Source organism: Pangasianodon hypophthalmus, chromosome 7, assembly GCF_027358585.1.
Source record: "Pangasianodon hypophthalmus isolate fPanHyp1 chromosome 7, fPanHyp1.pri, whole genome shotgun sequence".
NCBI classification, from domain to species: Eukaryota; Metazoa; Chordata; class Actinopteri; order Siluriformes; family Pangasiidae; genus Pangasianodon; species Pangasianodon hypophthalmus.
In genome coordinates this window covers 26,716,030-26,739,016 of record NC_069716.1, presented here as the reverse complement: position 1 = coordinate 26,739,016, position 22,987 = coordinate 26,716,030, and the positions used below count along the sequence as shown (strand labels likewise).

Sequence of the window (22,987 nt, the reverse complement as noted above, 5' to 3'; positions counted from 1 at the left end):
TTTGCAAATTTAATAAAACCAAAATCTAGACTTTGAATGATTTGAGAATTAAAATGTTTATTACAATGTGAGGACACTTTCAAAGACTTTTACAGAACAGTAATTTACTGTTTAATCAAGAAAATACCATGCACTGTTAAATTTTTCAGTAAATCTAACATAAATCCAACAATAATCAATATTTTGGGAAATTATGGGAATATCCTTCTAATTAGGAATGATAGGAATAAAATATAAAATTTAATAAATATAGGTCATCTATAAAGTGAGATTTCTGGTTCTGGATAAACTGGAAAAACTGAAGGAAAAATGTTTTAAAATACATTAATTTCATGTCTCCACTCTAGTGAATGTTATAACGTTTATAAAGGAAATTGGCATGTATAGCATTCAGCAAGCTTTTCAGTGATTTATGACATGATGTGATTGCAACAAGTGGGCGGAGCTTAAAACCTTCAATGTTGCTAATTTTTCAGTTAATACAGTGGTCACAAGTGGACAAAAATAGTAAAATAAACATTTTCCTGTTGAGTTTTGATATTTTTATTACTACAGTCTGAAAGAACACTTTATTGATGTTATTACTGATGATGTGATCAGAATGGTTTCTACTTGTTTCTGTATGTAGTCTTGCCTTTAAATATCGAAATATTCTGGACAGGAATGTGTTAATTTCTGCTGAGTCATAATGTTGAGTAGTGACTCAAACTTTTCTTTTCATTTCCAGATCATGATTTTTATGATATTATAGTTTTAAAGACCCCTAAGGAGAAAAAAGCCAATAATGACACATGCACCTTATCTGAATCACCAAACAAGAACTGTTCAAAAAGCACAAAAGAGCTGGTCATTACTGAACAAGAGAGAATGACATTGCACTTACTTAGGTAACTAAACACTGGAGAGGTTTATATAAGTGCAAATTTCTCTCATTATGGCTGAATTACACTGAATTAACAGGTAAAAATGAAATCATTACAGAATTGATACAGAGATGTAGTCTTCTATATCTCAGGAGTGTGGCCACACGGGGAGAGCAAGCTGCCACTCTGGAAATAAGCCATGCTACACAAAATCTGAAATTAAATCCAATGTCAGAGAAGACTATTAGTCTGATGCAAGAGTCGTATCTAGCTCGTGATCGTTTAAATCACTGTTTCAGCATTGTAGCTATTTAGACCAAATCCTGGTTATTAGGAACTGTAGAGCAACTTTGAAGCTAATACAGTAACGACATTTCATGGCTGTTGGTTCTGCACCAAGAAACAAATTGTATATTATAAACCGGATTGTTTCAGTTCTAAAATCTGATCGGCTGATCCACATTTGAAGCCATAATGTTTTAGATAAGATTTCTATATACATGCGCCAGGTTTTAAACCGTTACATTTAAGCATTTAAGCCGATTACCCTAGTCTTTCTTCGTTATGTGGCTTATCAACTGAAGCTTTCTGTTAACAGACTATACTGCATGAAAGAAGAATTGTTTACTGTGAATATTATTCATAATACATGTCTTTATTCATTGAACACAGGATCTTGTATTGGTTTAGTCAACGTTTTAGAAATAAGACACTCGGGGCCATGTATTACAGGTGAGGGGGTTTCAGACACTCCGCTTTTTCATCATGCCTAAGAACAGTGTGATAAAATAAATGTAATGTAAGCCATCTAGTGGCTTATTGCTTTATTCTTCAAGTGCAATATCCTATATGTATTCCTGTGGTGCTACCCTTTAGTGCTGAGGTTCTCAGATAAATCCCATGAACCCCTGGAATACAGATTTATTAAAAAAGCTGATAACTATCTCAACTTCATGAACCCCTGTGGTCCCTGAACCCCACTGCTCCATTTTCCACCCCATGTCTAAATACTTGGAGGTGTCTCTGCTGCATCCGGAGGTCATCACTGAGTTTGCTAACACATGCCAATTGTTTAGAGTAGACATAGCTGAGAGAAAGTTCTCAATAATCACAGCTGTGGCATTCCTAACTACACACAGTTTCCAAACATCTGGATCTTTAATAAGATTACATAGATAGAATACAGCTTAAAATGTGCTGGAGCAAAGGGATGAAAAAAGCTGCTGTAAGACTAATAAAAGTCATCAAGTCCATTTACACGATTACAATCTGCCACATACGATCACATTTCAGTCTAAAACTCCAACTCACAGCACCGCATACAATGAGATCTCTTCAATGTTTGAGGTAAAAGTGTGGCTGCAAAGCGCCCTGGCAGTTCCTTCTTGGCGCTTTGCGTATGTGTGGCTTGGTCAGCGTTTGGACGTGAGCGTGAGAGTGGAGGAGACTCGGAAGATCTGAGGCAGCATGTTGCTCAGCTGGTAGAACATTTCTTCTGAGATACTCTGTCAGATAAAGCAAAAGTTGGAAAGACACAGTGCTTATTATGCAGAAACACTGAGCATGGGAAGAAAATGGTGTATGTCAGGAAATGAGCAATGTGGAACTACTAAAAGAGAATGGATTTGAAGAAATTTTAATGTAATATAATGTAAATTTGCTTTGCGTTAATATACATCACACTAAATTCTAATAATCATCAGTGGCTATGTAAGGAATAAAACATGAGTTGTGTTTTTAAAGGAAATTAATCAAAACCAGGGTGGTGTGATATGGCCCAATGCAAAGTGTCACCCTGAAGTTAATTATTTTCCTACAACAGCATGTCCTGAAGTGTTTTATTCCTCTTATACCAGAGCAATTTGCCAACAGTTACTATTGTATAACGCCATATATATTTTCCATTTATAGTTACATATAATGTAGTTCCTGTTAACACATATTTTACAGCAGCTATAAACATTTGTTCCCTCAGCAGCCTCTCTTTTTTCTCTCTCTTTAATTTAATGAAACAAAAAAAATGCAGCTTGACATGTTGCCAAGAGACCGAAAAGTGAAAAGTCTTAAACACTTTCCTGACACTGGAGATGCCTTCTATAGATGTCAAACATCTTTACAAAGAAAACGTATATCAGCAATTACACAAGTATTATTAATCTGTTTGTGTGAAGCGTCCACTATACAAGTCCCTATGTAAGTTGTTAGTATAAAAATTATAACATATTAGAACGCATGCATTAATATAAACATGTGATTTGCCTTGCCGCCAAAATAAGAAAATTAATCAACACCTTCTGACCAATCAGAATGGAGTACCGTGGTATACTAAGGAATAAAAGCAATGAGGTTGGATTTAGCAGCAATTTATTTGTGGTCCAAGGTCACAACCACCTTTCCTTTATTACCAGAAGGGAGCAGTTTGGACTGAAGTATCTTCCTATACATTTAGCTACATGAAATGTATTTTGTATGAAAAGCCTTTCCTGATCAAGTCAAGGAAGACTAGCAGTTAGCCGGCTGTAGATTTAATACGAACTTCATAAATTGCCTAGATTATCAGTGATTAAACATTAGCCTGTCTATATATATATATATATATATATATATATATATATATATATATATATATATATATATATAAAATGCACACAATATGCATTTGATGGACACAGTTTTAGACACGCGCTATTTTGAAAGAGGATGGGGTGTAAAACTGGCAGTTGCGAATGTCAAAGATCCCTTTGATGCTTGTTTTATCCTGTTAGCCTGTCAGCGAGAAGGAACATGCTATGGGTTCTCCCAGGTTATCAGGTTATTAGAGAAATAGAAGCAGCTGGTGTTCATCATGGAGCTGAATGACAGCATGACATGCAAAAAAAAGGTTGCACTAAAGCCAGAGATGAGATCATCTCTGATCATCTGAATTTATTTTCACCAGTGTGAATGAACTGAAGGGTACAGGTCACTGCACTAAACAGCACTGTAACAAAAAAAAAGGAAAGGGAGGCTTGTTTACTTTGAGATCTTACAAAGTCATACCTGAGGGACGAGGAACTGAACAGTCCGGGAGATGCCTCCGTCCCATGATGCCATTTCCATCATGAAACCTGCAAAAAAAAAAAAAAAAAACACTTTAGCATCAGAGCACTGTACATTCAACACTACTAGTCAAAACTTTGGACACTTCTGAAAATATGGATATATTTTTCTTTGTCTTCAAGACATTTTGATTAAGGCCTATAGGCCTGTAAATAGTGAAATTAATTACAACACCAGTTTACCAGCAGTTACCTGAATTTCTTATGGAAAGGGTAAAATTTCTACAATTCTGTATTCAATATAAAAAAATGAGTGTGCACACAGTGCAACAGCAACATGGAGAAAGACCTGCACTTCTTAAGAGTGTCAAAAACAAGTCTAACTTTCAAAATTTTCATCCTCAATTTTCACAAATACTGATTACTGATCACAAACACTGTGTAACGATACAGTGACACAATGCATCATGATGCAAAAATGTGACAATGTGCATCGAAAACCAGAGGTTTGAACACCAGAGGTCTCAATCTGCCTAACCGATAGTGTTAAAATATACAGAGAGCACGCTGACCGATAGCTCTGAATTACAACAACTGACACGCATTATAGGTTAAATGCTTATACTGCCAAGTTATAACTGTTAAAAAGAATAGTTCAGTATCCCTGACTATCCCTGACAAGCTTGTTTATTGCTATACATGGCAATTACCTTTATAAACAGTAGAATCTACAGTGTCCAGGAAAGAGGCAGTGGAAGCTCTATTTGGACTTTGGAGCTCTATTTCCACCTCAGGCGTTGCTATGGAGCTCATTATGTTTCAACTGATCATGTGCCCTGGGTTAGAGGCTTTGTTTATTCAGTCAATTTTATGGCAGAATGAGTTCTGAATTTTCTGGACTCACCTGAGAATAAGAAAAATCCTAGAGTTTTGGTTTACTAGTAAGTAATGCTGACATGCACACAGTGTCTAATTTATACAGTTATATATCAGTCAGCCGTGTGAGTGTATGTTTCCAGCTACAATTTGATGAAAAAGCGATTTCTGTAACAGTTCTATAACTGTACCAAATACCCTTCTTTACTATATATATTTCTGAAAACTACAGGACTTTCCTCAACTGAATGTTTTGATAGAATCTCAACCACAAAGTTCTTGCTGTCAGTCAGAATTTATGGACAAACTTCTTTTTAATCAGTTAAATACTTAAATAAAGCTGTCCTGTTTTGCAATATTTTATGAATATAAAGGTTTTACATATAAAATCATGCCAAACTATTTTATTTCAAATTTTATTTAACTAAATAACCCGTTTTAATAGTTCGTTTAATCTCCACATACAGTTGGATGGTCACAATACCTGGAATTTTCAAGACTTTGGGAGGCAAAAATGACTAAAATGAATTTTATTTTGATGCACTGAACATGTTTTCACAGAAAGGGGGATACTGGAGATTACGGTGATATACTATGTTGTGTATTTATTAAATTATTAGGAAAATATTGGACTTGGACACAAAATATTGGACTTGGACACAGCTTTACACCTGTTCATTCATGCAATTATCCAATTATCCAATTACATGGCAGCAGCACAATGCATAAAGTCATGCAGATACAGGTCAAGAGCTTCAGGTAATGTTCAAAACAAGCATCAGAATGTGGAAAAATGCAACCTTCGACTGTGGCATCTTTGTTGGTGCCAGATGAGCTGGTTGGAGTATTTCAGAAACTGCTGGGATTTTCACAAACAACAATCTCCAGAGTTTACACAGAATAGTTCAAAAACAAAAAACATCCAGTGAGCGCCAGCTCTGTGGGCCTTGTTGATGAGAGACGTCAGAGGAGAATAACCAGAATGGTTCAAATGGCTACAGTAACTCAAATAACCACTCTTTACAACTGTGTTGAGCAGAAAAGCAACTCAGAATGCACAACACATCGAACCTTGAGTTTGATGTGAATGTTAACTGAAGCTCTTGATCTGTATCTGCATGATTTTATGCATTGCACTACTGCCAAATGATTGGTTGATTAGATAAATGCATGAATGAGCAAGTGGCTGGTCAGTATATATTTTAGGTATGTAATGCAACTCCACTATTTTTTTTTTTTTAATCTATTTTTGGATATAAACCTGAAGTGGGTGTGGCCTAAACCAGAAGGGGGATCTTCTTTCTTTCTTTCTTTCTGAAATATGAACCCCACCACTATACCCCCGGAAAACACTAGGGGGGGAAAACAGGTAGAAGGTACAGGTAGGAATGCCAGAGTTTTCAGCATAGTGTGTGGATTGCCTCTGACGGTTCCTCAACCTCAGCTACATGGCTCTAGTTTGTAACTACAGATGTACGCAGGACTGTGTTTTTTAATCCCGCTTGCACAGTTATTTTTGTTTGTACCTTTCTGCTATCGTTTTATTAAATTTAGTTGGTTCTATTTCCTATAATATAAACAAAGTAGTAGCCGCAATTAAATCACCACAACCCTGACCATGCAGTTAGTAAAGATGAATGAGTGAACGCTGTAAATGTAAATGGTAATGAATGTGGCCTTTCTTTGTCCAGCATGTGCAACATTTTTGCTGTACCCTACAGTCCTGATGCACAAAAAAAGAATAGTGTGCCTCCTATTCGTATCTACATATTTGTATCTGTTATATATGTTTAGATCACATTATCAGTTCATTCCAAACAATGTACTCATATTTGGTTAGATCCATAATAAGTACAAGAGTGCACTGAAGTAGACGACTTTGTGTATCTGTTGGTTTCAATGCTAGAGTGCAAAAGTAAATTCAGTGTTACTTCTCAGCTCTTTATCTAAGCTTTTTTAACACTGTACAATAAAGTATCCTCACTTAAAAAGTTACAACTATGTAACTCTTACAAGTATATTTGCTGCAAAAGCCACAAGAAATGTACAAGCTTACAAACAAGGCAGAATGTTTCTAGCTGAGACTCTTATTCCCCTGAGTAATTACGTAGTGGGCAGCATGTTCTCTAAAGTCAGCAGTTCCCCTTTCTGCTCTTTGCTTACTCACCTTTCACGCATTTAAACACCAACTCAGCTCGCTTCAGACACCAGGGAATGGTCATCTCCTGCACAAAGGAAGAGTGTGACTATATTATATTAAATCTATCCAAGTAACAGACTCTAGGCAAGAAGCAATGCCCTAAAAAGTAGTGCTCTTCCTTAAGGAAAATTGGTAACAATTTATTTTAAGGAATGCATATAAGGGGTTTATTAAGGTCTTGATATTTATTTTAAAAAATTAGACACATATACAGGTTTACTCACTATGTATTAGCCTTTCTGCATAAAGACTTGTATTGCTACATAACTGCAGAACTGTTATGTAAAAATGACAAATAATTGCACCTGCATCAGGCAATAAACTGCAGAAGTCACTTCTTGATGCTACCTAGAACCTAAATGGACAATTAAAAGTGGAGCAATAGAAAAGCGTTTGTCCTGTTCTCTGGAGATTAAAATTTCGAATCCCAAGGACACCACAGCCATGTGTGGGTGGGAGACAAGGGAGCAAAATTGGCTGTGGTCTCTGGGTGGGTGGGATGGCATACTCTCTCTCCCGTCAATCACAGAGATGCTAACCAATCATGGGTGTCTATGAGCTGAAGTATGTGGAAGAGGGCAGACAGTGCAAGGCCTTAATAAAGTATCACAACTAATAATGCAATTAGTCTTTTTTAGATAACAAACATAGCTTATGTATCAATATAGGTCTTTATGAATAAACTAACACATAGTACATAAAGTGTCTATTTTGAGTTATATTAAAAAAAAATGACATTAATTATCCCACTGTGTGTTTCTTTAAAATAAAGTATTAATGGAAAATTCTACAGAGTGGTTGTGTTTGTCCTTTTCACTATTTTGGACTGACATTTAACAGAAGTTGCATCTGGAAAATACAGGGATGAAAAGGAATAAAAAGCATTTCCTGAACACTGAGTATTCCGTAGCAACAGTCTGTGGTCAGCTGGACTGGGTTCAAAGAGTTTCAACTTTTCAGCAAAATCTATCCTGGGTCACTTCAGACAGTCTGGCCCAAAAAACAGTGTCTACAAATTACAGAGCAACACTGAGTCTTGGAATCGAAACGACAAAATTGTATCCTATATACAGCAGGAAGAGATGAGACATCAATTTAGTTTTATGTGCTGAAATAAGTGACTAAATTTAGTTGACCCAAGTTAATGTGAGTGCATAAGAAGGACTTGGTTTAAAATTTATGGCAGAAAATTTTAAACTGATTTAACAGTAAAATGTTTATTTTAACCAAAAGACCAACTAAATGAAAATCTTAGCAAAAACCAGAGAGTAAATGCTCTAAATGAATTAGCAACTGTTTAGCAAAAATTTGTACACCCCTGCTCGTGGACGGATTTTCTTCACTTTTACAGCTATTTTAGAATAATGACAAAATTAACAATATGAAATATATATCCAGTGAAGAAGAAACACCTTAAATCAAATTTATTGTATATTTTCAATTCTTAACAGTTTTCCTGATACAGATTGCACAATCTTGGCAATTTAATAATTTCACTGAGCTTTATTGGCAAATATTGAAATGGTAAATAAATTTTATTCATCTTCAGTAAGTGCTTTATCCTGGTCAGGGTCATGGTAGCTCCGGGGCTCCGGGGTGAAACTCCAAACAGACAGTAACCTGAGCTAAGGATAGAACTGGGAACCCTGGAGCTGTGAGGAGGGAATGCTATCTGCTGCACCACCATGCTGCCCAACAAATTGTACACAAGGAATAATAAATCGAAAAGAACACAAATAGAACAAAAACAATGCACAGAAGAAGTAACAACTCAGGGCAAATGTCAATCAGGGGTCTGTGCATCACTGCGTGTGTCACTCATTGTACCTCAGTACGGAATTAAGGATGAACCTTGTAAAATGTTCTAAAGTAGATCTGATGGAAATTGCTCTGATGTAAACTCTCTGCTCTATAAGAAGCCAGGATTTCTTACGTCGATCCATCTTGATGGCCAGCCTGTGTGCTCTGAGTCTGCACTTTGTCACCTTTTCAACCAGCTTCATGAGGAAGCTTCACCCAGGGGTTCTCAAATAGGCTCCTCACTGCTTCTCCTAAATTCTAAACGTAAACTAAATTTAAGTAAAAACATTCTAACATTAGCTCTCAGACAAGAGCAACTTCCCTCCTGAGTCCTGACATGTCAGCGATACACAGCTCTAAAATGTAATTTCAGAACATATTTAACAAAACCATGTTTGAATTAATATTTGCTACAAACTTATGAAGAGCTTTGTTTCATAAAAAAAAGGAGAACTTTGTAATTTAGTGCTGACACTTTTTGGGTGTTCAATGACTTCCATTTGTGTGTTTTCCAGTTTTGAGTTTATTTCTTTTTGGTACTGAAGGTATCGTAAAAACCTCCTGAATGATTTAAAGGAACGTTCTGTACGTACCACTATTGCAGAATGTCTGAATGTAACACCCTGAGATATAATAAATATCAGATTAATGATAAATATGTTATACAGGCTGGGTATGTGAGCACCAATAAATCAAACATGACCCTGCTTGTGTAAAATGATTTTGTTTCCAGCTGTTTTATTTTCGATGGGGAATCTGTGTCACTGTGACCTGTGTGTGAGAATAACTAACACACTGTAGTGGACACGTGAACTAGGTGAATGGACGAGGCTGTAGTTCAGTGACTGCTGTTTTCTGAACATGACTCAGTACCATTTCTGTACCAGACTTTCTGTTGCAGCTATTCACATGCATTTATGTCAATTATTAAGCTCAATAGAGCTCATAGGGCAAGTAAAGAGTTTTCACAGAGTTTCATATGGTTTTCCTTTCATTTACTCCCTCTGGTCTGATTAGTGAAGTGGAGACAAGAGTTGTGCAAAAGAAAAGAAGGCTATGAGAAAAACAGAATGTTTAAAGGTGACTGGACAGAAAAGTATGTGTTTATTCGGTGCTTGAAGTGGTCACAGAGCATGAGCAGCAGTCCGCTTTCTTCACATGCTAGTCTTCAGCCCCATTTGGGAGATGTTCACGTTGAACTGTTATATTCATTCCTATAAACTAATTAATAATTAGGCTCACTTACTCACTTTAAGCAACTACTTTATCTTGGCCAGGGTTGTGGTGGATCCAAAGCCTATCCCACTGGGTGTGATTGCTGGGCGATATGATGATATAATATCAATATTGTGGTAGATTATGCCATGGTACACTTTCCTGAGATAACATGGGTATAATGATGTATTTTATTTATTTATTTGTTTGCTTATTTATTTATTTATTTATTTAAATAACAGTTACAAACTCTGAAGCTGACTGAATCAATTTTTCTATTGTTTTCATATTTAAATTTATTACATTTTTTTTTCTTTGTACAATTTTTACACATTTTCAGTGTTAATTTATTTTTGTACCCACAAAATAAAATAACTGACCTAATTATTTCAAAGATTTATTTTATATTTTGCTAGTAGTTATATCTTGATGTATATCACGCATCGTAGAATTGTCCTGAAGTATCAGGATGTGATATTTTTTTCATAACCCCCACCCCTAACGGGTGCGATGCGGGAATACACACACAGGGGTATTTATCTGTAATTTATCATAGCCAATCCACCTTTTGGGAGGCGGGAGAAAGCCAGAGGAAACCGGACAAGTGGAGAACACAAGAAATTCCATTCAGATAGTAACCCGAGCTCAGGATCGAACCAGGAACCCTGGAGCTGTGAGGCAGCAACAATACCTAGTGAGCCACCATGCCGCCTTAATGTTTAAGCTTTAGAAGGTAAATGTTGTCGCCATTCAGTCAAGGAATTTTAAATAGGACCTTTAGAATATTTGGTAGAATATCCGTTCATGAGTCCACTGTGTATTGATTAGTGGCTGGAGTAAGGTCATGACTAGGAAACACCCACTAAGCAACAGAAAGGATATAATCTAAAGAGTTCACCTATATGATAGTTGTGGCTACTCGGTGTACATCCTGCATAGTGAGTCTATATAGTGGGCAATGCATCACAGAATGGAGTCTTACCTCGGACATGTCGTGCACGAGCAGCAGTGGGATGGTGATGGTGGTGATGTCGTGCGTGCAGCACACTTTGAGGATGTTGCGCAGGCCCATGATGGCCGGGTCTCGAGCCGTGAGGTTTGTCGAACGCACATTATCGTCCACACACAGATGAAACACTATGTGAACCTCGGACAAGTTGGAATGGCGAGTGATGTAGAATTCACCTGTAGGGAAAAAGAAAAAAAAAATCAAATCTCTATCTATCTATCTATAGTGATAAAACTATAAAATAAGTGTTTAAAGACAAATTTACCAGGAAGGATGTTTGAAGGGTTTCGCTCTATGTTCTTGTTTTTATCATCGTTGCTCCCATTTCTGGGCATCTCTGCGGAACAATGTAAATTAAGCTGTATTTATTTATTTATTTATTTATTTTTACAAAAAAGTAACTACCCATGATTGTTATAGTGCTGTGTGCGATTATTCTCCTATAACAGCACACCCTGTTCTGTTTTATTCCTTACTGACTTATAATTATGAATTGAATGTGTATTAAATTACATCAGTCACTCTACTGCGTTTCTTATAGAAGCTGTTTATTTTAAATCTCAAAGCAGTAACCCACTATTTCATCCCTAGCAAGTTCAAAACATTGGCAAAAATGTAAATTTCAATGTATGAAATACACATACTACAGGAAAAAAGGAATTTTATTTAATTTGAGTATTTAAATATGAAATTCATATTCAAATACTTCTGTCAGCTTCTAAGCTCCATAAATCAACAGCAAATCCATCCGATAAAAGTCAGTGACTACCAGGACACTCAAAATTCTGGCAAAATATTTAGACGGCCAGAAAAGAGCTGGATAGTATTTCATTGTTGCTGGCACCAGGCAAATGAAATGCAACACTTCCCTGCGGAGCCCGTGAAGTTGGATACGCCATAGCGCAATGCAGAGGTGGGCGTTTTGGAAAGGGGGAATCCACCACACACCCACACACACAAATACACAAATACACACACACACACACACAGTTGCTGTGTCACTCACCCGGCTGTTCTCTCTGCTTGCTGCTGCGCTGCGCCCGTGCGTACAGCACCACCTGCTGGACCACCTCCAGCTGCTCGGAAAGCCGGGGGAAATGGAAATCTGTGCACTCTTGAGACACGGTGGCAAAATCTGGATTAACAACAACAAGGGATGGATTTTAAACCACATGTTAAGGGTTAAAATGCTTAACTTTAAATGCTTTGGTTGAATGAATATAGTGTGATGAGGAAATCTATAGTGAAATAAATAGTGACTGTTTACATTAAGCTATAGTAATATAGATAATGATGTGGCAAGGTGTATTCTCCGGTGTCATGAACAATTTAATCCTGTCACTGGAATAGATATTTAATGGATATAAAGGTATAGTCAGTAATTTTGGAGGAAGTCAGCTAAAGCTAGCAGTTTTGATAATATAGCCCATCTATTTAGGGTTTCCTTCAAAGCCACGCCCCAAAACAAGTCAAATGCTCATGTAGGAGGTGGAGTTGACAGGCCTGGTTGGTTGGATGTTGGTGGTCCACATCAGATGTTTTTTATTCTCTGTTTAAAGAGCCTGGAGTGCTACCGAGGCTGGAGTTTTCTTTGAGTAGATAATTTATTGATGGCTACAGGAATATCAAATAACACAAAATTTGTTCTGGCTGAAGAATGGCTGACTCCACCTTTAATGTCCTTTAATATTAAGTTCTAAGACGATATCCTGATAAAACAAAAGCTGAAGTTGGCTTGTAGAGAAATTACAACAAGAAATTTTCACAGCATTGCACTGTGTCTTATTAAGTATATTTTAAAGCAATAATATGTATATCAATAACATTCACACCTTTTAATACTAGTATTTAATATTAAATTTCATGCTCCAACTAATGATTACAAAAATTACTGCTATAATAATTATCTTTATCTTTTATAAAATATATAACAAATAAGTGTTTGGCAGTAGTACTAGTAGTAAGTAACTGGACTTACATTAATCCAATGGGTAAATCAGTTCTTCATAATTATCCAGTCTAGATACCTTAACTTACAACTACTGAACACTTGCATGCCTAAAAGCCTTCCTATGCGGTGACTAAGTGAGGTGCCATGCCTCTCTTTATGCCGCTGTAGGAGTTCACTCTGTTATCGACGAGCAGGACGAGGCCGCAGAGAGAGGACGAGTACAGAGAGAATGCCATCTGAAGTCGACGCAGCTTGACACTGCCACCGCTGCCGTGGCGTCTGTGCTTGCAGAAGTCCAGCACGTTGGCCCGCACCAGCCGTAGGTTGTGCATCGTCTTCAGCTGAGCCCCTGGACCAAGTGACAAAGAGATGGAAACTCACATTTTGGAAAAATGCTAATGCATTCAATTAGCACGGACACATGAGCAAGAGCTCTCCGAATTTTTTTTATCTTTAATTCATTTTAGGCAAAGGCAATTTTTCAGATTCATTCTCACTGTTAAAATTACATGACATGTTAGGGGTGTGCATCGAGACTGGGATGCAGAGCGACCCAACAAAGAAGTCACTAGACACCAAACTATTTCAGACACTTGATTTACAAATCCAAAATCTAATACTGCTGGTTACAATTATAATTCCATATAAATCCTACAAACATTCAGCTACTTGTTCTTGAGATATCGCACTTATAGCGCATCATATTAGCAAACATTATTGTAAACAATTTACTTATAATGAGGCCATGCTTAAGCTAATACTGTATTAGCAAATATAACATGACCACAGTGTATTAGACATTGCTGATGAACTAGGATTCTGCATATATAAAAGACGTACTATAGCCATATATAGATATATATAAAATATAGATGGGGTGTGTACTTTCACATTGCGGTCTGTTCAGGTCCCGGGTGTTTCCAAACAGATGCCATACCTAAATGAATGGTGAAGCTCTCCTCCAGCTGTCGATGCTCCTCGAACACTCTGGCCCCCGACTCGCCGGCCTCGGTCAGCTGCCCAGGCTGCACTTTAATCTCCTCTCTGCAACACAAACAATTTTCCATGACTTATATCCTTCTGCTCACAGGTCATCCTTGAATGACTCCCATTCTTAAAATTAAAGTCAATAATGAGGCTCTTAATGTGACACTTGCGTGATGGTGCTGTTGTTAGGGTTGCGAAGGTCCTGGTGTAGTTTAACTACCCACTCCTGGTACTCTTGCTTCTGAATGCCAGTTACCTGCTTCAGCTCACTGGCCCACTTGTTCTCCAGTACCTAAACACCAGACACAACAGCTACTACCATACTGAGGGAAAAGATCAAAATCTAAATTTATAATAATCAATAAAAGTCAAGTTGGCTTTAAATCATTTTCTGTATATCATTAATTTAAATATATGAAAAGTTTATTACAATACTGTTAGCTTTAATGAGTTTTATTAAAGGTAAGGTCAGTGATTTTGGAGTCGATGATTATGGGAGTTAGCTAGAGCTAGCTGTTATAAAACTTAAAATTATAACATACAGCTCCTTCTTTCCCCTCCAAAAAGTCACATCACCAAAACACACACACACATGCTGCCTGGGCTAGAACAGGGAAATGTAAGTGCAAGAAGGGGAGCGTTTTAAATTTATAGGAAACATAATAATAGGCAAGTAGTCTCCTCTCTGTCGTTGTCTGGATGTTGATGATTATTTGTTTTGGGTTTTTTCCTTCCATTTACAGCCTACAGCCTAAGAACAGATACTGTATTGCCAGCTGCAGGAATATGAGAAGCCCAATTAATAAAAATTAATAAAAATCACTGACCACTCTTTTAACTGGTGGTTATGTCAGTATGTTTGGGTATGTTTAAGTTTTCTTTAACTGTGGTTTTTATCATCTTTACTATTAGATGGAACTGGCACTACCTCTAAGATATGGGAATTCAAAGACATCTTAGAATGACTACAGTGTTTTATCAATAAACCTGTTAAGTTTTTGTGTTCAGACTCCTTCAGGTTTAATACAGAACACCTCTATGGCATGCTGCAAACTGGCTCACTGTGTCGTAGCGGTCTTACTTGCTGAGCGTCAAAGTGCTGCGCTGCCACTGTATTAACGTCCTGATCACTTAGGGTCTTTCCCAGCTCCTGCATGACTTTGTCCATTTCCACTGCCTGCCTGTATGTGGACGAACAAGAAAACATCAAGACCTATTATGAAAAAAATTTCTCTACTCAATCATCAAAGAGAAACATGCTGCTCTTGAAGGTAATATAGCAGCAAATGGCGATCTGAGGGGTCCAAGCACTTTTGCAAATACTCTCAGTGCCAATTCTTGCCAGGCTGCACAGAATACTAGATAAACACACTGTAAAAAGTTCGTAATAATAGTGCAACCCTGTCAAATGAAATTAATTTACAGATTAGGACAAATATGCAGCATAATTCAGTTCAATCTGACTTCAATGTAATAAACTTTTAATGACCACAACCCAAACTTTGCACACATTCTCCGAATCTTGTCATGAACATGCCATTCTATGAGAACAAGTTCTGTGTGAATCCAGAGTTAGAACTGTTTGAGTAAATTAACCTCCCCTCCATTAGAACTGATTGGTATGTTACAGCCATAATGTTTTAAAAATCTCAACAAGTTTTTTTTTTTATATATAATTATTGACACCAACCCAAAATCCTAGGAACCTTCACTTCACACTCTACCAACCTCTCCTGGAGTTTCTTGAGCTCCATGTCTCTCTCACTGATGAGCTCGGACACACTGACGTAGTAGTTGTGTTCCAGGTTGAGCAGCGTTTCTGAGGCAGGAGAATGGATCAGTTCGTGATACACGTCTGCGAAGTCCTCGTCCCAGCTGGGCTCCTCGGGTCGGGCGTGTTCTAGCGTTGTCTAAAAGCAGATACCACACGAGTACTCAAGTAAGGCTGTTAAATTCATTCATGTTGAATTTAATTATTCAAAGATTTAATATCTAAATGCATGCAAATATTAATTTGTTTGTAATTTTTATATTGCTGCAGACAGCAGCCATGATAGCTCTACAATCCTGACTAGGCAATACTGTAATTTTATTATAAAGGTAACATGTTTCAGATTCTTTCTAATTTAATTATGAACAATAATTTCTGGCACTTTAGCTAAATTTTACACTTCATATGCTACAAAAGATCCATGTAAAATCAATATAATCTTCACGCAGGAATAATTTTGTTTATTTAAGTTCCTCAACACACAATCAGGTTAAATGTCAAATGGTTATGTTAAGTATATATGCTCACTACATATGGTGTAATATAATAATAGAACACTAATTTGAGATTCAGCCACTAAGTGCCAGTTGGAAATCAATTAAATGTAAACTGACTTTTGGGACACATAGTTTTACATTTAAATCAGGAAACTTATTTTTGTGCAACACAAGGTTAAAATGATAATACATTATGAAAATGAAAATCTCAAATTTGTTTCCTACCATGGTATATTTTCAGTTAAAATGCTACTCAGTGAGACAGATTGGGTGGGTTTTTTGGTTAACATTTTAAAAATTGTGATTAAATAAGTGTCCATGTATTCTGAGAAACAGAACATACACACAGAGGGTCCATGTTTGATATTTGTATGTGGCTGCAGTTTTAAGTTACAGTCCTAAACCACAAGCAGTTTATAAGAAACAAGGGGCTCTGCTTTCTGTTTTCAAAATTTTAATGCTTCACCTTAAAAGCTATAGGATATGGCATATTCTGTTTCAAAAGAATTACTTGCATTCACAGAGTCAACAATGATTGATTCAGAGGTGACAGAAGCATCTCTCCTATAATATATCTCATAAAATATCACATTACACATGCCTAAAATGAGTTTGACAGCTTAAGTGTGGGGGGAAAAAAAGTGTTGCAGTCACTATTTATGTCATTTCACATTTCTTCTGCTGGGGATTTGTTCCAAATATTGATATGTAAATGTACTGGAATGAATCTTATACCAGTAAGTGTAGAATGTATCTGCTATGGCTATAATGTGTTTAAAATTACAGGGTGCACTTATTTTTTCACACTGTGATACTGTCTGTTTCATTCACGTTTATGGTGTAGAAAATATTAATTCAAAATTGTATTTAGATTTATTTAAAATATATATAGAAAGCCTATATGATCAAAACTTTCAAAGTGGTTTACTATATTATCCTACATAAAGTCATTTATGTAAAGAATAAAACACGTGGGCAATGTGGCCCGACATGAAAAGGAGTTACTGTTACAAATCTGCAGTTGATTATTTTCCAATAACAGCACATTCCAAAATGTTTTATTTATTAAAAAACCTTACATCACACTTATCTGTTTATAGTTACATTTAATGTTGCCGTTAGTTCCTGTTATCACTTATGTTATTGCGGCTATAAACAGTCCTTCCCCCACCATCCTCTTTTTTTCCAGGCCTTCCCATGTCAGAAAGCTGAAAGCTACAGCATACAAAGTGCTGACACTGGAGACTCCTTCCATAAGTGTTAGATAAATGTCTCCTTACAGAAAACCTCACCATATCACGGATTACATAGGTTTGTAATCTATATATGAGGGGCATCCATCTTACAAATTCCTGTGAATTACCTGCTACTATAGAAACGATAACGTATTAAAAGCATAAAAACTATCATTAATATAAACCTGCAGTTTGGCTTGTAGTTGAACTTCTGTCAGAGCTGCCGTTATAGAAAATTAATCAACGCCTTCTGATCAATCAGATTCAAGAATTCAAGAATTCAACAGCGGTTTGGTATAATTTTTATTAACACAGCCTGGTGCAGTCAGTGATTAGTGGCTGCCCTATATCAGGTCACTATGGTTTCATTTAAATTACATCACTGAAGGTCCACCATGTTAAATATACAACACTTACCATTTATATTGCTCTTACCTCAGTGTAGGCTTTGGCCCACAGATTGCTCAGTTTATTAATGTCAACTTCTCCATTAGTGATCCTCTGTAGAGCTGCTTCAGCTTCCCGGTCGTAATCTTCTAACGTTTCTCTCTCAATGAACGCAAGTAGTTTGTTCTTTAAGTCTGGAACAAATCAAGCATGTGTAGCTAAATATTGGTGAATTTCCATTTCTATCCACTGCTTTCTTACTGTTAACATTTATTCATTCCTTGGTCTGCTTTATCCTGGTCAGGGATGTGAAATGTTAATATCATTTTCACTTAAAAATGTGACAAAATTAGACATTTCTAAATAACATTTTAAAATAAATACACAAACAACATCACTTTTTGGTTTTATTTGCTCATTATTACTTTTTTTGTTTTATTAAGTCTGCAAGAACTCTGTTGCCTTTGACTGACTCAGTTGTGGTATTGTGGTATTGTTCAACACAAAATAAACAGATGGATTTTGACCATCACAAGTGAGACATCATAAGCATGCATAATAAAAAAATACCTAAGTAGTTAAAAATTACCATTAATTTCTGATTAATTTCAAAATAAATTTCTGAATTGTTAATGATTTGTTTTAGTTCCGAAATATCACACATTGCACGAACAGACGTTTGGCTTGCTTTCATGCAGGGTGCCGATAATTTGGATGTTGACTTTGTAGCATAAAACATGAGCAGCAGAAACTCTGTTATTAATCCCAAAACAAAATGTTGACCAGAGGTTAAACCATTTTAAAGAGTAATTTGATCATCTGAAAAGTAAATGAAGAGCGAATTCTTACCCTTTTCTACAAAGCAAGGGATTTTGTGGAGCAGCATGAGTCTCCCGTGCAGATCATTGACATTTTCGTGAACAGGAAACTGCAGAGGCACTTTCAGGACGCAGTGATTTCTCCCTGCCTTGAACTCGAACACAAATTCTTTCTCTGTAGAGCTCGCTTTCCCTTTAGTTTTCCTCATCTTTCACCTGTAAACAGGAGGAAAACAAAAAGAGATGCTAAACAGATCAGAATTATTTCAGTATAAACATTTTTAATCTGTTTCAGAGTGGAGTTTTCCTTTAATCAGCGTCACAGGACTGCTGTTGGCTGGAGATGTCATGCTGATGGACTGTTTCTCAGCCCAGCGGTGATACTGCAGTGTTCAAAACCCCAGACATTCTGCTGTACCGGTGTTGTCAACTTAGTGACTTTGTTGCTAGATCTGCTGACATTTTAGACCCCTTTAGCAACTTTATTTTAATAATTTAATAATTTTTTGAAATAACAACATTCTGAGCAGATGTTAATGACTGTCCTGCATTTGATACACTCTCCAGCTCACATCACAGCTGCTGGTTATATGAGTTGAGATGGCAGGTTCTCTCAACTCATCACTAGTGCGTAAAGCCTGACTGAGGTGTGCTTGTGCAAGCTGATGTTCTCAACAACCAATCACTGACCACAACTGTTCCCCACAACCAATTACTGATCAACACTGTTCCCCACAACCAATTACTGATCAACACTGTTCCCCACAACCAATCACTGATCAACACTGTTCCTAAACAACCAATCACTGATCAACACTGTTCCTAACAACCAATCACCGATCAACACTGTTCCTAAACAACCAATCACTGATCAACACTGTTCCTAACAACCAATTACTGATCAACACTGTTCCCCACAACCAATTACTGATCAACACTGTTCCCCACAACCAATTACTGATCAACACTGTTCCTAAACAACCAATCACTGATCAACACTGTTCCTAACAACCAATCACCGATCAACAACCAATCACTGATCAACACTGTTCCTAAACAACCAATCACCGATCAACACTGTTCCTAACAACCAATCACCGATCAACATTGCTCCCAAGAACGAATCATTGATCAACACTGTCCCCAACAACCAATGACTGGCGCTTGTCCCACCCTCACACTTCATATTTCCTCGTTTACTCTCTTGTTGGTTAGATTTACAGTAATAAAGGCAAGTTATTCAATCTGTAACCATTTCCTTCAGGTATAATTCCCCCACTGCTCAGTACCACTGCTTACTACTGTCCGTTTCCGAAGCATTCGGGCTCTCACAACCAGACTGTGCAATAGTTTTTTCCCCTCAAGCCATCAGGCTTCTCAACACACACAACTGAACTGGAACTAAACTTACACACACACACACACACACACTCACACTCATTCAACTTCATACATTCATTAAGTTATTACAAACAAGTTGGCTTGTTCTACTGTTTACATTGTACATTCCACCACTGCTACTGCTGCTCTGCTCGGTTCTTTTTGCACATCACTGGCACTGACACTTTAATACTTGTAAATTTGCACATTGCACTGTATATAGATATATATACAGTAGGTTACGGGTTGCTGCTATTTTGTGTTTGTGTACTTGTCCTGCACTGTCTCGTGTTGTCTGTTCTGCACTGTTTTGTTTTGCACTGTTGCACTAGGTTGCACACGATGCACTTTATGTGGCTAGGACAACTCAGCTCTGTGTTTTGTAACTCTATGTTGTGTGAGGTGACGATGTTGTTTTATGTAGCACCAAGGTTCTGGAGAAACGTTGTCTCATTTCACTGTGTACTGCGTCAGCTATATATAGTTGAAATGACAACAAAAGCCTCTTGACTTGACTTGACTGTATTTTTTATAGAAATTAGGGTTAGGGTTAGGGTTAGGATTAGGGTTAGGGTTAACCCTAACCCTAATCCTAACTCTAGGGACATAAATAGTTACTGTGTGGTGTTCGGACCCAAAAAAATTCTTACTTCTATAAGAAATTAGTTATGGTCTATTAATTTCTGTTGTGATTAAACTCTGTTCTTTGTGTTTTCAGAAAATCTTCCTTTTTAATGTCACACGTTTTGATATGCAAATGATTAAATGAATATGCAAATTACTGTGGCGTCATTCGGTGACTTCTAGTGACATTTTAAGCATACATTTACTACTTTCCCCTGAAATGAATTGGCAACACTGATACTAGCACCACACACACACACACACACACACAACATCATAACAGTACTGAGATGAGAATAATATCTGGTGGTCAGATGAGCTAGTTAGTAATTATAAACCTACAAAGTGCACACATATGATATATTTAGCTGATAAATGAGTGTAGATGTTTACACACAGGAAGACAGTGCATATGCAGGTGAAATATACCAGTATACAATAGCATAATGCGTTTCAAGAAGTAAATAATATTAGTGACAATTAAAGCAATTATGGAACACCGACCAAATAAACACCTTAGCTAGACATTACTAGCACGAGCCTGGCTAGCTAGCTAGTTCCTGCATTAAATTTAAGCTTCGTCTGCTATCTAACATGTGATCTCTACAAGCACGAACATAACACACGAGTTTGTTTTTAATGTAATAAAGTGATTAATGTATCAGTGTGGCGTTTAGCAGTAAATGCAGTACACTTACTGTTAAAAGAGGCTGATGTTGCTTTCTTATTCGCCAGCTTGTTATTCGACTTTTCCGTTCCACCTTAAAAGTTCCTGCACTTACCGTCTCCCGCCTGTAGATGGCGCTTTAAACTCATATACAGTTCAATGAATGCTGTGCATAAAAATGGAACAAAATCTGCTTATTTCGTATTTCATTTTTAAAAATAGGACAAATGCATATGAAAATATGTTTAATGTATTGTATAAATACTCAATATGAAGAAAATTTTACTGCAGGACTTTTTAATAATAGATCTGTGAACTCCAGTTGGAGACAAATTGCACTTTCTTTCTGATTCCTGTATCATTATCTCCTCATGTTCAGAAAGTTTCAAGCATCTGACAAATGCAAATAAAAATATGTGAAACATATTGTCAAAATACTCAGTATAAAGAAGTTAGACTGGAGAATTTTGTAATAATAGACTTGTGAACTGTGAGCTTTTGAGACTTGTCAGAAGTAGGCAAATGGCACTTTTCTTCTTAGTTCCTATAGTTCCTATATCTCCTCATGTTTAAAACATCTCAAAATATGACAATTATATATAAAACTAAGTGTAATATATTATTAAAATTCTCATGTAATTATACTGTAGGATTTTCTAATGATGGCCCTGCGACTTTTCCATTTGAAACTATTGGATGCAGGCGAATTGCACTTTCTGCCTAATTCCTATGCCATTATCTCCTCATTTTTAAACCATGTAAAAAAAATCTCATAGTTGCATATGAAAATAGGTGTAATATATTATCTAAATACTGAATATGAAGAAATTTTACTGTCGAATTTTTAAATAATAGACTTGAGGCATTGAGACTATTGGATGCAGGCAAATTGCACTTTCTATCTGTTTCCTATACCATTATCTCCTCATTTTCAAAATGTTTAAAAGATCTGACAACTGCATAGGTGTAATGTACTATCAAAGTATTTAATATTAATAAATTTGACTAAACGATTTTTTAAATAACAGACCTGTGAACTTGGCATTTGAGACTATTGATTGTAGACAAATTGCACTTTTTGCTTAGTTTCCTATATTCCTCAGTTTCAAAATTCATCAAAATTCTGACAACTGCACATGAAAATATGTGTGATATACTATCTAAATATTGATCAATATGAAGTAATTTTACTGAAGGACCCGAACCCTAATCCTAACCCACTGCCATGTTCACAGGTCTATTATTTAAAAAATCCTACAGTAAAATTTCTTAATATTGAGAATTTATACAATTCATTAAACATACTTTCACGTGCATTTGCCATATTTTTTTTAAATTCCATATGTAAACAGATTTTGTTTTTCCATTTATACACAGTGTTCACAGAACTGTGTTTAATGCGCTTTATGGCGCCATCTAGAGGCGCAAGATGGTAAGTTCAGAATATTTTAAGGTGGAACGGAAAAGCCGGATAAGAAGCCAACTTGATTCAGTCGTTCCAAACAGCTAGTCGCATATTAGTAACCGCAGTTTCGACACACAATAATCTAGATTTGTATATATTGTACGTTACATAATGCTTTGATATATAAGCGTCGTGTTATTAAAAATATTTAGCAATATTTATAAAATTTTTATAATTTGAAGGATAAATGGAAAGTGACAAGTG

General features: G+C 36.5%; 1 protein-coding gene and 1 long non-coding RNA gene across 2 annotated transcripts; one reads left to right on the top strand and one right to left on the bottom strand.

Moving 5' to 3' along the window:
• Positions 1–37: 37 nt before the first annotated feature.
• Positions 38–21,434, bottom strand: c7h12orf4 (chromosome 7 C12orf4 homolog). The gene is made up of 14 exons (XM_053235675.1): positions 21,350–21,434; positions 18,679–18,863; positions 17,878–18,023; positions 15,668–15,849; positions 15,021–15,120; positions 14,106–14,231; positions 13,890–13,992; positions 13,101–13,301; positions 12,008–12,136; positions 11,267–11,338; positions 10,975–11,177; positions 6,945–7,002; positions 3,903–3,970; positions 38–2,368 (listed from the first exon to the last, which is right to left on the bottom strand). Exons 2-14 carry the CDS (start codon positions 18,854–18,856, stop codon positions 2,276–2,278), a joined length of 1,659 nt encoding a protein of 552 aa, XP_053091650.1. The 5' UTR covers positions 18,857–18,863; positions 21,350–21,434; the 3' UTR covers positions 38–2,275.
• LOC117597736 (uncharacterized) lies at positions 12,047–14,097 on the top strand. Its single transcript, XR_004578484.2, has 2 exons — positions 12,047–12,182; positions 13,121–14,097. It is a non-coding gene; the product is annotated as an uncharacterized LOC117597736 (long non-coding RNA).
• Positions 21,435–22,987: the final 1,553 nt, after the last annotated feature.